We start from the raw sequence: 15,435 nt of genomic DNA on the forward strand, positions 1-15,435 counted from the left end.
TACTGAAATGCAACTTTTCCTTCGCCATTAAAAAAAAAAAAAAAAGTTGTTACCTACTAATTTAATACGATATTACTGCTATTATTTAAATATTAAAACTTCCAATTTTTTAAATATAAATAAATAAAAAATATTATTCATATTTGACTTCTAAGAGCAAAATATGTTAAATGTATATTAATATTTTGAAAGGGTAGACACTGTCTCATTGTCTCATAGCACGCTACGCTCCTGATATTGTATTGTTTTTAATGCATAGAATGAAGTTCAGTGCAAAAAGAATAAAAACATTAATTCATTTATCGTAGAAATTCATTTGCTCACATTGGAATTTCCAAAATCTTCGTATACCGATACTGTGTGACCACTTGATAACGTAATATTATAACTTTTTCTTTCCAAAAATTATTGCCTTTTCTTAAAAAAAAAAAAAAAAGAAAAAAGAAAAGAAAAGAAAGAAAGAAAAAAAAGAAAGAAAAAAGAAACTAGTTCGTTTCCACAAGCCATTGCATAACTGTATGCTGTAGTTTATATTTAGCTTTTTTCTTTTTGGTTTTCTTTTCTTTCTTTTTAAGTTTAGTTTTCTCAACTAGTTTGCGATTACCCAAATATTAATGTTCCAATCCTGACTACGGTGCGGCGTAGTAATGTTAATAGTATATATGCATTATGTAGGTTTGCAGTAAAGCTTGTTAAATGTTGCAGTATTCTAAGGTAAACGGCAACAGCTGTCTGAAGTTTATATACTGTGACCATGTTGCTTAGTTAATAAATGATATTGTGCTTTAAAATAAGTACTTGTGGATTTTATATAACTAAATTACAACCTTACTTTTTACACAACCTTTGTCTTAATAATAAAGAGCAAACCGCGCTCATGTTCATCGTCACTATCCATTTTCAAATAAAGGCAGGCAGCAAACGTAACGGAGCGGCGACTGTTAAGTATTAGGAATTAGAATTACTCACAGACTGAATTGTTTTGATATTATAAATATTGTTAGTAATAATTCATTCGAATTTACATAATGAATGAATAATTTGAAGTGAGTTCATATATTAAACTTTTGTTTTGCTTAAAAAAAAAAAAATAAAGGCAGCTCTTCCCGCTGATCTAGTGGCATGCGCGTTTTGCTCTGGTGCTTGTAGTCGTGATTTCGATTCCCGGTGCGAGAGCACAAAAATTTAATTTCACAATCGTTCATTGACCTAAAAGGTATAATCTGTAACGTTATTTTTTAAAAAAAAAATAATAATTTCATTAAACAAAATGAAAGTAGATGCATATTCCTCAACTGGTTTATGAAAGAAATCTCTAACAAGGGATCATTCGGATTTGATGAATTCAATTGTTGAAAATGATTGCTAGCACTGGATTCAGCACCAAAAGAAACAAAGAAAAAGAGAGTCTTTAGTGGCCGTGCAGAGGGTGTTTAGTGGCAATCAGACCGTTTACAGACTGGGAAGTAAATGCGGCTAAAGTGCGAGAGTGGAACGTAGAAAATGTCTAGAAATGCCATGTTAATTTTGAAACTAGTAGAGGGATTGAAGTCAAATGTTGGATATGAGGAATGCATATAGAGCTCCATTGAATAGGCGTAATGTGAATCATGGGGGACATCTGAAAAACCGCCATGTTAACCTCAATCCGTCTACTACTATCAAAATTAGCATGGCATTTATAGACATTTTCTACGTTCTATCTTCGCACTTTGCCCTCATTTATCTCCCACCCTGCATACGATCTGCCACTAAACACCCTCTTTTTCTCTGTTTCTTTTGGTGCTGAATCCAATGCTAGCAACCATTTTCAACAATTGAATTTACCAAATCGGAATGTTACCTTATCAGTTTTACGTCCAATAATTTTGCCGGGTAGGCTAAAGAAGACGGTCACGAATGATCAGAATGAAAGAAATCGTGGAATGATGAAAGTGAAAAGAGAGGAGAGAACCCCGAGAAAACGACCATAGTGTTTGTCCGCCACCGCCAGAAAGCCTACTTTGTGGCAGCTGGGATTGAACCAGGGACCATGCGTACTAGAGATAAACACTCTACCATACAACTGAGCTACAGCGGTCCAGCAACAACTTTAGTGTGCAAAGGCAAAAGTTCATCACATCATTCGTTCTGTTTTGCTCTTACACACAACTTGTGAGTGTGTGATTTCTGTATCACATAATTGGTTAGGTCTCAAAGGTATGAAAAGCGAAGTAACAATTTCCAAGATAGTTAGAAGAGGAAACAACTCACTTTGTCCTCCTTGTTATCGGCGCCACTGTCCTCATTGTTATCGGCGCCAAAAAAAAAAAACTTTATGTTAGTCCTTGCAAAAGCTTAGGCCTATTACACAGATGTTCATTGTAGCTAGAAATGAGGGACAATATTGGATTTCTCAACTTAATTTGTCATTTGTTTTAGCTGTTATTTAACCTAAAAACATAAAGCACCATAGTGTCGTGTATAACTCTCAATTAAAGTGCGATCTATACCACTCGTATATGGAGGTATTGTACTACCGCAGGCTTTGAGTCTGCAACAGACACACAAAACATAATAGCATATGTTTGTCGTCAATTTACTCATATTTAGATACATATATGTATACGAGGGGCATGCCGAAAGCTTTTAAATACTAAAATTCAAGTAACGTTACCGTACTGAAAACGTTATCACATTTAAAAGTGTATGCCCTCTAGTGGTGAAAGGTTGCTACAACCGCAAAGCTTCAAGTTTGTTTGAAAATTAGAGGATTGGAAGTACTGGTGCAAATCCCGGGGGATGAGGGGGACATGTCCCCTCCAATCTTGGAACTGCGGGGACTGTCCCTCTCAATAATCCGATTTGAAATGTATTTTTGGGGAGAAATGTGATTATTTTTGTCCGATTGCCACAAAGAAACGTGAGTTAAAATTGAGTCTCTCTAGAATAAGCCTCAAATCTGCCGCCTCCCAGTGTTGAAGACAAGTTTGCTCCTCTGATTTTACACAACATTGTCTTTCAACTTTATAAATATTTTGGACACCACTTTTAAATATATGGGAACGGTCTTACCCCCTTCCCCCATGCTGAAGGCAGATTTGCGCCGCTGATTAGAAGTGCAGGTTAGTTTGAGGCTGTTAGTCGGCAACAGTGGAGCTCGAGTAAAGTAATATTTGTGTAATGGTCTTTTACAATTTTGGGTATGGTTTAACGCAAGAACAGTGCCATGATCATTTAGAACAGCGTTTCTGAACCGCTGTGTCGCGAGATATTTTAATGTCTTCTAAGATCTTCTGCAAAATTATCTTGAGAAGAAAATAAAAATTTATCGTCAATCGACTTGATTTCACACTTGTCTTCCGAGTTTAAAGCTGTATAGTTTGCTTTTAACGCTATTCATTTTTCTTTGAAAACAAACACTGGACTCAGAAAAGTAATTTCAATAACACGATTCTTGGTGTTTTCTTTCCGATTAAAGTCACAAGAATTATACAAGTTTAAACAATCAATACACCCTCTCCGAATTTCTTTTATGTTAATATGTTTCTATTTAAGAGTCTTACGTAATGTGCTTGGGATTTGCATTTCATTGTCGTTCCATATCTTTCGTGTCTGCATTTTTTTGCATCTAGAAAAAAAAAAAATAACATGCAGGGGTGTCGCGAAAGTTTGAAACGTAATTTGGTGTGCCCCAAAGGAAAAAAGGTTAAGAAACGCTGGTTTAGAAAAGCACCTCGAGGACTCTGCTCCTTTACTAACCACGCAACCGTTATTATTACTACTAACAGACTCTGCACTAGTGCGCAGTTCTAATATGAGCGTGAAAAGTGCCTTTAAAGACACAAGTAAAGATGGAAGACTCTAAAAGGGAGTGAATTGCTATACACAATCATATACATTTAGTGTTTTAATATAGAGAGTGTTGGAGTGAGTTTGTGGCAAACTTGGATAACTGATAGATGATACCAAATGCAAATATTTTTTATTATTATTATCATCCCATATCCGAGTACGCCTCATTGTAAATCCACAAACCGAAGTTACCAGCTTGTGAAATGAAATGAAATCTTTAAGTTTTACGTCCCATTATTATGCCGTTTAGACTAAAGGAGACGGTGATTATGAGAAATGGTGGAATGAAGAAAGTGGGAGGAAACGGGAGAATCCCGAGAAAACCCACGCATACGGTGTTTGCCCAGCACAAGTTTACTTGGAGGGGCCTGGGATCGAACCCGGGACCCCAAGCACCAAAGGTGAACGCTCTACCACTGAGCCACCGCGGCCCCTGTTACCAGCTTGTGATAGGTTTTGTCTTTCAGATTAACGCCTGAAATGTCCGTCCACCCGCTATACGTAGCTCTTGTTGGTTGCCTTTCAGAAGGGTATCAATCTTGGCAGTATTAAACTAATACGGTCAAAATAACGTCTCAAATATCAAATAGAAAAATAAAGACTTTTTTTAAATGAATGAGAACTGGCTAATCTACTCAAAATTTGGAATCGACTAGCGAAAACGGGACGTTTCTAGCACTTGTGGTTTTCGAGATCTCATTGTCGAAAGGATTGGCTACAGAACTACAAACATTTAAATTTTCTTGGCCGCAAACATATAAACTTAGCATTTATATAGATTATTATTACTTTGAAAATTCTACAGTATTGTTGACATAAAACTCATTAGGACGTAAACAAACTGAAAGATCTTATAGAGCTGAACAAAATTATATAAATGCTAATGCGTAGTTTTCGAAAAAATGGGAGAAACTTTTTGTATGCCTCAAAATTGATGCTGTGCGATAACCACACCATCTATTAAGATGAAACTGATACTGAAATACGAGGTGTGTTCAAAAAGTATCGAGCCGTATTTTACCCGCGTAAACCAGTGAAGTATGGGAGACTTTTCTTCAGTGTAGATGTAGAGGGAACACCCATGCGCAGTCATGAATGTTATCAGGTACACTCTCAACAAGCCGGAATAACAATATCATTGAGCAAGTGCGGTCTGTGGTCTTGGAGAACCGTCCTATCACAGTTCAAGAAATTGTGAAGGATATAGGGGGTAAGCATCGGATCAATTTTGAACAAGAATTTGGACATGAGGAGTGTCCGCGAAATTTGATTCAGGCCTTCATCGCCTAAGACAACATTCCTGTGTGTCTTCAGGCTCCCTACTCACCCGACATGGCTCCGTGTGACATTTTGTTATCTCCCAAGCTAAAAATACATCTAAAACGGATCCGATTCGAGTCAAGAGAATACATCATGCGGAATGGACGGCTCAGTTGCTCACCATTTCATAAACTGCGTTCCAAAAGTGTTTCTAAAAATGGCGGGAGTGCTGGGAGAAGTGTGTGCATTACCGAAAAGAACGGGACTAGTGTTTCGGATTTCCAAATCAATAAATGAATTTTTGCCAACCAAAGGTTCAATACTTTTCGAACACACCTCGTATATCCTCATCAGAATTTTCATCATGGTAGTAGCAAGACGACCGTGTGTATATATATACACAGTATGGTTATTGAGATATAGTCCAAAATTATTATTAACCCTTAAACTTTAACATTTAACTTCAATATTGTGCAAACATTTGAGTTGAGTTGATTTTGAGTTTAATGCCCCGTTCAGCAGCGAGGCTATATGAGACGTGGACCTACTGATTAACGTGGAATCCAAACCACATGAGCTCCCGCCGGGAATCGAATCCGGGTCTCCTACGTCACAGGCACGTACGCTAAGCGCTTAGCTACGAAGGAGCTCTGTTGTGCAAACATGTGACATACAGTATGTTAATTGAGAGATCTCATTGTTGGGGGACAAGATGAGATGCTTGAGGCTAAATTTTGATGCGTCATTTTGGAGATCATCGGTAAAAGAAGTAACACTTATGACACTTTAAAAAAAAAAGTATATCGTTCATTGCCGGTAATAATTGGTACTTTTTACTCTGGTGGAATGGGTTGTTTATTTATTTAGGTAAGACTTTAAATTAAATGAAATGTTTCAGTTTTACGTCCCACGGTTATGCCGGCTAGGCTAAAGGAGACGGTGATGAGGAAAAATGAATGGAATAGTGGAATGAACAAAGTGGAGGAAACGGGAAAACCCCGATAAAACCCACGCACACGGTGTTTGTCCACCACAAAGTTCACTTGACGCGAGCTGGGATCGAACCAGGGACTAGCGCACCAGAGGTGAACGCTTTACCACTAAGCCACCGCGGCCCCTAGGTTGGATTTTAAGTAGCAAATTGAATCTAATGTTGTTTCTGTTGTCCTAATGGTTACTTACATACTCTTAAGAGTGATGTACAGTCTTGTTCAAAGAATCTTGGCCATCTATCTTGCTTTAGAAGGTAATATGCTGAGAACCGTAAGCACAAAATTGTATCACTTTGGCTCTAATTTTAGTTGGCCAAACGAAATAACATATTTGTTTGACTTTATTCCCAGTGTAGATAACAGAACAGGGCTTTACTGAGATACAGGTGGGTGCCAAGTTAAAAAAAAAAAAAAATGAATGTGAATAATACTTGTAAATTCCCTTCCCAATTTCACTTAAATATAATCATCCTAAGGAAGTATAATTAAATAAAATTGTGTATTCGTTTCTTCCAGTGTTGGTGGCGTTTCAGAAGATGATGTGTATCAAGAGGTGTTGGAAAGAGAGAGACAAAAAAGGCGTGCACGAACCTGTAACTTTTGTTTGAAGTGTTTGTCCAGTGCCTCTGCCCTCAAGAAGCATCTACGAATTCACACTGGAGAGAAGCCATATTATTGTGAGTTTTGCGCGAAAAGTTTCAACGATCCAAGCAACTACAAACGTCACAAGAAACTTTCTCATTCGGATGTGAAACCTTTGAATTCCTGGATTTAGATCTGAAACTTTTTTTTCTTTTTTATGTATTCCGTGATTAAAGATTCAAAATAAATCTAGTTCTGTGTCTAGAAAGTGAAATTTTCCATTGTAGCCCTATACTGAATACTGAGTGATAAAATAAGGGCCTCACAGAGCTTTCTTTGTTTTCATTGTAAGATGTTTATGCAAGTACAGTGAAACCTCTACTAACGGACACCTCCCATAACGGACATATTTTGTAATCCTCAAACACTGTAATAGGAAAAAACATATTAGCAAACCTCTCTAAAGCGGATACTTTCTAGTACGGACACGGACAATCTTTCCTGTCTTTTATAGGTATTATTTACCTCCGTATTACGGACACTTTCTCTAGAAACAAGTTGGAAAGTGCAGTAAAAATACACTTTTAGTAATTCATACGTATGTCACCAAGGAAGAACATGTGGGCGTGACATTTTGCCGCCTTAACCGTCTGTTCAGCAACTCAGAGGAAGGGTCTCTGTTTCACAACAGCCTTATATCATTTGCTTGTATTCCACTCCCACCCAACCTGCTTCAGAAACAAAAGTGATTGACAATTGCCCACTGTTTGGAATGACACATCATTCTACCATCCCGCTCGAATCTCTAACCAAACAGAAGACAAGTTTGGTATTTTTGACCACGGGTACGCGACCACGGGTCTTTTTATAAAAGTCATTGATGGGCTGCAATTAACTCACAAATTAAAGCAACACACCTTAAACGCAGTAAGTAGTGATAAGTGTAAAGTGCAGAGAACTATAACATCTTATTCCCATGTTGTGCCTCGAATTGCATGGCGCAAGATACTGCAGGTACAGTAACATTTTGGTAATATTCATAAATACGTGATTCATGCAAAAATATTTTTTTCTAATTGCATATTACCTTGTTTATTAATTTACGTAAGAAAATATTGAAACCTCCCTATAGCGAACAATTTTTGATTCCCCACGGCTGTCCGCTTTTAGAGAGGTTTCACTGTATTATTTCAAAGGATTATTTCCTGGAGTAATGATCTTTTTCTTTTATGATCATGTGCATAATTTGTGGCCTGGTTACTTAGTGGCCGATTTCGGGTAAAAAAAAAAAAAATGCAAAGGTGCTCAATTCAATCCATATATATATATATATATATATATATATATATATATATATATATATATATATATATATATATATATATATATATATATTATCTCACATACATAACATCACATAGTATATAATTTGGCCGAACTACCGGAAGCTATCACAGAAGAGTTCCACAAGGTACCAGTATGGGTCTCTGACAAGTTGCTTGTGACAACGTTGCTCTTCGTATCCAGGCATGTAGCGATTTGGATGGTGCGTTCATTGGTGGATCATGCCATGGAAAACAGTGATTTAAATTCTTGTAAGGAAAGGTATGAGAACAATGTAATTATGTTCAAGTTTTGTTGCTAGTTTATTTATCGTAGTCTTTGAATCATCATATACATAATTTTGTGCTACCCTATATAAATATCTAAGAGCAACACTTTCGACGTTGCCTCTGTCAATGTGCATAAATGTATAAGTACTAAAGAATAATGGCATCCCTTCCATGTGGTCCCATATTGATTTGTTTAGAATCCTGTGATAATCTTTGGAAGTAGAGTAGAGATGCGCACGAGATGAGTCGAGACAGGATTTTCCTGACAAAATTCGAGTCGAGACATGGCTCTTCCAATTGCAAAATATACATTTTTTTCGAGTCGAGACATCACTTTTACAGCACATTTTCGAGACGAGACAGCCACAAATCTTGTCTCGTGCGCATCCCTAAAGTAGAGCATGAAACATTTAGTGGGTGCTGCCAAAGGCGGATCTAGAGGGGAAAAAACTGTGGGGGGAGGGGCAGCCAGAGCCCAGAATATAATAGGTATATCATGTTTACTGTAAATCTTCAAAAATATATATAAGTAATAGCTTAAATAATTTTTGTCACTCAGAAAACTGGGGGCCTACCCCTCCTCCTGGCCCCGGGCTAGATTCTCCACTGAGTGCTCTATTGAAGTCGGTTAAGTCATGTTAATTCAAAATAGTTTTATAATATTATTTTTGTTTTTATCAATAATAGCTTGAGTCTTCCCAGACAGCTCTAAAGATAGAGCAGTATTGATAATTCGTTGACATAACAATATATACAGCCGAAACATGGTTATTAACCATTAACACTGGTCACTTAGATTAGTATACCGGGAAGTCGTTCAAAGAAGTAATTTAAATTTTCAATTTTGCAAATAATGACATAATATTGTTATTGAAATAAGTTTTAATAGCTATTTAGCTTTTACAAAATACTATGGAAACAAAATTATTATTATTACTATATCTAATTGCGATGTAATTTGTATATGTTGCAAATGAATACCATGAATACAACCTCAGATATACTAGAAAATGGTTACCTTCTTTCTACAGTATGTTGTAAAAGTTATAGCTATTGCTATTGTAAAATATTTATGTAATTTTGCATTCGTCGTAAGTTATTTTCAAAATGTATGAAAATATATAGAGCCTGATATACTTAAAACAATACAAAATATACCATTTTTCTTTTGCTTTTTTTTTTTTTTTTTTTTTTGTAAATGAAAGGAGATATTGAAATGCAACTTACCACAACCATAGATAATGTTATTGACAACAGAAAATATGAACCTGAAGAAGTTTCAGTGTTGACATTCATAGAAGTTACAGTGTTGCCAGAATAACAACGCCCCCAAAATCTAAGTTAAGGCAGCGACTAGAGGAAACGAACTCAACTGCATTTGAATATATATATCATGTTGTTTTGGTATCGTGTGAACTACTTTTTAGATAACATTATTATTTAATTTTAATAACTGTATGTTTAAACTGTTTTGTTTATTACAAACTAAATATAACTCATATTTGAAAAGTAGTTGACTGGATACCAAAACAACGTGATACGTAATCAAATGCAGTTGAGTTCGTTCCTCTAGTCGCTGCCTTAACTTAGATTTTTGGGGAAAATATTATTCTGACAACACTGTAATTTCTATGGATGGCAATACTGAAAAGGCTTCAGGTTCATATTTTCTGTTGTAGAATAACATTATCTATTATTGTGGTAAGTTGCATTTCATTATCTCCTTTTCACTTATGAAAAGCAAGCAAGAAAAAAATGGTAAATTGTGTATTATTTTCAGTTTGTCAGGCTATTAACTACGTAGACCAATCATAAATTTCTGTATTCATGCTTCCTTGTCTTTTAAGGGAAAGTAGTTGATACGTATCGATGTCATATTAAATTTCGATGTTACATATATTTATAGTTACATATATTTTTTTATGGTGTTTAAATTCATTTCTTTAGTTCATTGATCAATTTACTAACTGTTGTTTGTGAAAACTGCAGCTTCAAGAAGAAACGCGTTCAAACTATAGGATTAATACGGCAGAATACGTAATGCGAATGATTAGTTTCGAAAGGATGGCGAAAATATTAGCTTACTAGCCTCATAGGTTTTGGTGTACGGAGTGATATCGCCAGAAGAGTTGTTTACAGAGCCCTGAGATAGTGAAGCTAGTGTTACGCATGAGACGAGAGATTTCTCGAAACGACTCGACAGTTGAGACGAGAAGGAAATTTTAAATTCGAGACGGGACGATGAACATGACAAATTCTCATTTTCGTTTTCAGGATTAGAAATTTCATGAGTCTCTTGGCCAATACAAGTTCACCCAAATTCTAGATCTCAAAACATTTTGTTAGTGTTGCGTAATTCATAGTGTAAAATTTATAAACTGATAAAGGTACGAACACAATGAAAAGGATTTATCAACGTTTAAAGATACGCAAGTCATTACATAATATACTTCAGTAATAAATATGGTTTAAATGCTGTTATACCTCACCCTTTGTGGACCTCTCGTAACGTAAGGATTCTAATAAATTTTAGATAAAATTTAGAGAAAATCAGGGCATAAACTTTGTACATAAATTTACAGAACAGATGAGAAAACTTTATTTCTCGTGGGCAGCACCAAGTGGAGCGTAGACAAGCCAACAGCGAACGTTATAGCAAGTGTTGACGTCAAAGGGGGCAATATAAACAACGACTGCGTTCGAACGCGGGTTCTCTTACCCTAAAGTTGAAGTATGTATAGAACATGATACATAATACATCTGTGGAAGAACTGGACAGAAGAGAACTTACACAGCGACGACCAGACAGTGGACTGCGTAATATGACTACATTACTGCATTATCCAAATGGTCATTGCAAACCGCACTTTTTTTTTTAAGCAGTAGCTTAATAGTGGAGCATTGTATCAGGTGTGGAGTTGTCTTCGTTTAAGGAATCTTCTGAATGTTGTTCTAGTGGCATGCATGTCTTTACGTTGACTTACATTGACCTAGATTGGCTGCAGTGACCACATGAACAGTTCTTGGTATACAGATTGGCTGACAGTCATATTTTCGTCGTATCCTTGTAGTGATGTCTGCAAACACTTTAGATGTTGTCATTGTGAGGAAAAATGTTTGATGCTCACGAGTTCGGAACTCACGCAAGTTTCAAATCATGATGTGTGCTTGAGATCAAGTGAGCGCAATGTCGAAATGGTATTTGTAAACATTATGTCGAAATTATGTTGTGACTCCGAAATGATGTGAGCGTGAGTTCGAGTGAACGTGACGTTGAAACGATTATGTGAGCCTGATGTTGGATTAATGGGTGAGCGTAACATTGAATGAGTTGGTCCAAAGAAAGCACTTTGTGGTGTGATAAGTCAGTATGCGTTGTCAAACGTCATAGTGGCCGAATTGCGGATTGATGCTGTGCGGCGCCATTGAGTACAACACACGATTTGGACTGCTTCCATCAGCGAAATTCCAGAGTCCGAGGTCTTACCTCTTCTTTAGACAACGTTGGATGCAATATATCCGCAGGACAGTGCCTGGTCACATGTTTCTCGTACTGTACAAGCTTTCTTCAAGGAATTATGAGTGTTACTGTTTCGATGGCCTGCATGATCGCTGGACATCACCTTTAGATATGGTTGTCTTCACCTCGTTCATCATGGTCCTTCATAGACAGTATCGATGTCTTATATATTAATATATAAACGTCGCCACCGATACCTTAGGAAGTTTCAGAGTCTGTCTAATTCGATACTACGATGTGAAGAGTTTCTGATACTGCAAATTGAAGTTTTATACTATACTGTCTTATCAAGATTAGAGACATTTTCTGCAGTTCTGAAGTCGTAATTATTTCTGTATACAGATGTAGCAAATTTATGGCATCGATTTTCATTCCATTTAAGTGTGTCTTTCTTGGTTTTGCTATTTTCACAAACAACAGTAGAGGTAGAATCAGTGGCGTATTTACGATTTTGTTTCGGGGGACTTTGTTAACTTTCGGGGGGCTTTACCTGAAAATGTAAAAATTCTGCAAGATATTTCATATATTTTATTATAGTAAGTAAGATTTCGGGGGGCTTAAGCCCGGAAACCCCCCTAAATACGCCACTGGGTAGAATCAACTGTAGTTGCCATATCTATACATTTTATATGATTACATTCCTGGTGGATTTTAAAGTATACCAGAGAACATAACTTTAGAACGTACTATATGTAATGGGACAAATATTTATTTTATGACTTAATTACAAATGTGATTTGAAAGTAATGTATCTGAGTTTCTTTTTCTGTTGTAGCATTTATACATTATTAATAAATAAAGTTGGATATTAACTGCTTGTTCACTTATTTTTGTTCGTAATAAGGAATTGTGTTGGATCCGTTTGATTGTTTCCGACTCTTTATTTAGGGGTGGCATTGACTCAGTCAGGGACAGAGTAAAAGAGTAATGCTAACCCATTCTCCAATCGAGAATTAAATAGTCAATGAAGAACGCTCAAACAGACGGTTAGCCAATCAACGTGTCCCAAACAATAACCAGATACCCCCGAAATACTGTTCTGTCATTACTCATAGAACTTCCATTTACTCTAGTCAGTGAGTTTCCGCCTTTTGTGAGAACTTCCTTTGTTCCATTCTACGCTGTGGAAGCTTCTGGTTGAAGAACATCAGGTTAGTAGATTTCTCGCAATTCTTGTGTTTCTTTTTATATTCTTAATCCGGAATTTTTCCTAGTTATTCATTTTTATTAGTCCGTTATTCTAGCCTGAAAGTATAAAACTAAAGATTTCATTTCATTAAAAAAAAAAAAAAAACATATATTTAGAATTCATCTGTGTTATATAAAATTACAAATAAATTTTATGTTTAAAAAAATAGTCTAAAATACATAGACACACAGGCTTTTGTGGAAGGGATGCGCTAGAGACAAGATTTGTGGCTGTCTCGTCTCGAAAATGTGCTGTAAAAGTGATGTCTCGACTCGAAAAATGCATATTTCTCTATTGGAAGAGCCGTGTCTCGACTCGAATTTTGTCAGGAAAATCCTGTCTCGACTCGTCTCGTGCGCATCCCTAACAGTGGTATATTATACAAATATACGGTATTCATATGTTTACTACGGAAATTGTACAGACTATACGTTAGTAATGTGCCACATACGTTCTTCCCTTTTCCTGCTTAGATGTTACATCATGTAGCTGCAGGACGTCTGACATCTAACAGTCTTCCGTATATGTATCTTCCGTCAGCTACATGTTATATACGTCCATCTGTATGTGAGATCCTTACCACCTATAAACAATGCTTTCTTTCATACGGAAAGTACGTATAAATGGAACACATATACGGAAAGTATTATAAGTTCTTTCTTTCATACGGAAAGTATGTATATATGGAACACTTATACGGAAAGTATTATAAGTTCTTTCTTTCATACGGAAAGTATGTATATATGGAACACTTATACGGAAAGTATTATAAGTTCTTTCTTTCATACGGAAAGTATTATAAAACATACGCTTTCAGTTATACGTTTGCTTCAGGGTGTTACATATCGTCGCGTGAGAAACAGAGGAACTTAACTCCAAAAATGCTATTTTCGTTTTCTTGTTGTTTGAACATAATTTTAAAAGCCCCACTTGGTGTAAATGGAACGTAAAGCCATCTGTTCTCCTTGTCGATCATCTATTGTAAGGTAGCTCAATTACATCTTATTAAAAACACATCTTTCTAAGGAAATAATACTTTTGTCCTCTCGCCTGTAAACCTACGAAAATGGAGTTACTTTTCTCTGGTTCTCATGCGACAATATAGTAGTACATTAATTCCAAAAAATTACATGGTTTACACATATAACTTACGATTTTACGTACGTCACATAGTTTTTTTCCCCTCTGTGTAGTAGTACTTCATTGGTATTTGTGTATCGAACGAACAATTTCAAGTGAAATTATTGTTATAATACTGTATATACAACAGAGTTGCTGAAACAAATTTTAAGTTTAATGCGGGAAAGGAAAGGAAGGGAAATAAAGAATTTTATTATTAAAAAAATTACGGCTTCGTTCTTTGTGATGTCCCTATATAAATAGACATGAAAATGGTCTTGTTTATAATCGGATCACGGCAGGCAGTAGCCAGCCTAAAAATGTAGGGGGGGGGGCACGGCTGAAGTTAGGGGGGCCCGATCCAACAATATTATAGTTCATCACCATATTATAGTTCAATTGCAAGCCTACCGTGAAAATTTTAGGAGGACAGCAAAAATTTAGCGGGACTCGGCCCCCCTAGGCCCCCTCAATACGGGCCTGGATCACGTGATAACGGCAGAACTGTTTGAAATGAAGTTTGGAGCATACCTTGCACTTGGCTTAGACTTTGTTATTATCATAGCACTTTGATTAAAATGAGTGCCCTCGGGGGAGTAGAGAGGGGTTTCGAATATTTTTTCCGGATATTTAACATCTCACGAGTTCCTTTATTTAGCAAGACAAAATCGGAACATAAACTTATAATTAAAAACAAGGGGAAACTTGTTCTAACGTTCTCGAAAATTCCTCTTTTAACGTGGAAAAGGACCTTCCCACTTTGCATTCATTAGATTGGGAAAGTGAGGAAACTGTTTGGATACGTTTAAAATACTTATTTAACCGACTTCAAAAATTGACGAGGTTTTTCACGCCCGTTATATCCATTTATATATTCGCCTGTTTATTTTAAGAGTAACATAACTCAAAATTCCTAACGTATCAGGAGAAGCGTTCGAAAGTTTCGAAACGCAATAAAAACAAATGGGCGCAAAAACGACACAAAGTGCTCTCTAGCGCCCAGTTTTGGAAGCATATGGGTGAAATTTTTTACCAGAGATAGACATCAAAATTAGCTTTCATTTCCCGCTCATAAGTCAATAAGGACGATTTTTGAGTTATATCACTCGCGAAATAAACAGGCGAATGTTCTGATGTGTTGATGCATAACTTGGAGATAGGTGAATCGATTTTGATTTTATTTATTTATTTATTTATTTTGAAAGAGTATGCCTTCCCAGTGGTCCCATATAAATTTCTTCAGAATGTGATAGTAATCTTTGGGGCTAGTAAACACTTCAGTGGATGCAGGGTTAATTATGGCCAAGTAACATGCTTATAGGCAAC

At 36.3% G+C, this 15,435-nt stretch overlaps 1 protein-coding gene and 1 long non-coding RNA gene across 11 annotated transcripts in view; one reads left to right on the top strand and one right to left on the bottom strand.

The window, feature by feature from the left end:
- LOC145680198 (uncharacterized) overlaps window positions 1-15,435 on the top strand; it is a 490,330-nt gene that overhangs the window by 301,725 nt on the left and 173,170 nt on the right. Inside the window, exon 4 of one of the 9 annotated variants that reach the window (XM_081750491.1) lies at window positions 6,603-6,930. The exons of the other annotated variants lie outside the window; for them this stretch is intronic. Coding sequence (XP_081606617.1) covers window positions 6,603-6,861 — 259 coding nt within the window. The 3' untranslated portion in view covers window positions 6,862-6,930. Of the gene's footprint in view, window positions 1-6,602; window positions 6,931-15,435 lie in introns of those variants that run through there. 9 annotated transcript variants of the gene reach the window in all.
- LOC145680202 (uncharacterized) overlaps window positions 12,406-15,435 on the bottom strand; it is a 31,569-nt gene continuing 28,539 nt past the window's right edge. For both annotated transcript variants that reach the window (XR_014130619.1, XR_014130620.1), the window contains exon 3: window positions 12,406-13,060. This is a non-coding gene — a long non-coding RNA (uncharacterized LOC145680202). The remainder of the gene's footprint in view (window positions 13,061-15,435) is intronic.

Source organism: Thermobia domestica, chromosome 3, assembly GCF_964235325.1.
Source record: "Thermobia domestica chromosome 3, izTheDome1.hap1.1, whole genome shotgun sequence".
In the NCBI taxonomy this organism is placed as follows: domain Eukaryota; kingdom Metazoa; phylum Arthropoda; class Insecta; order Zygentoma; family Lepismatidae; genus Thermobia; species Thermobia domestica.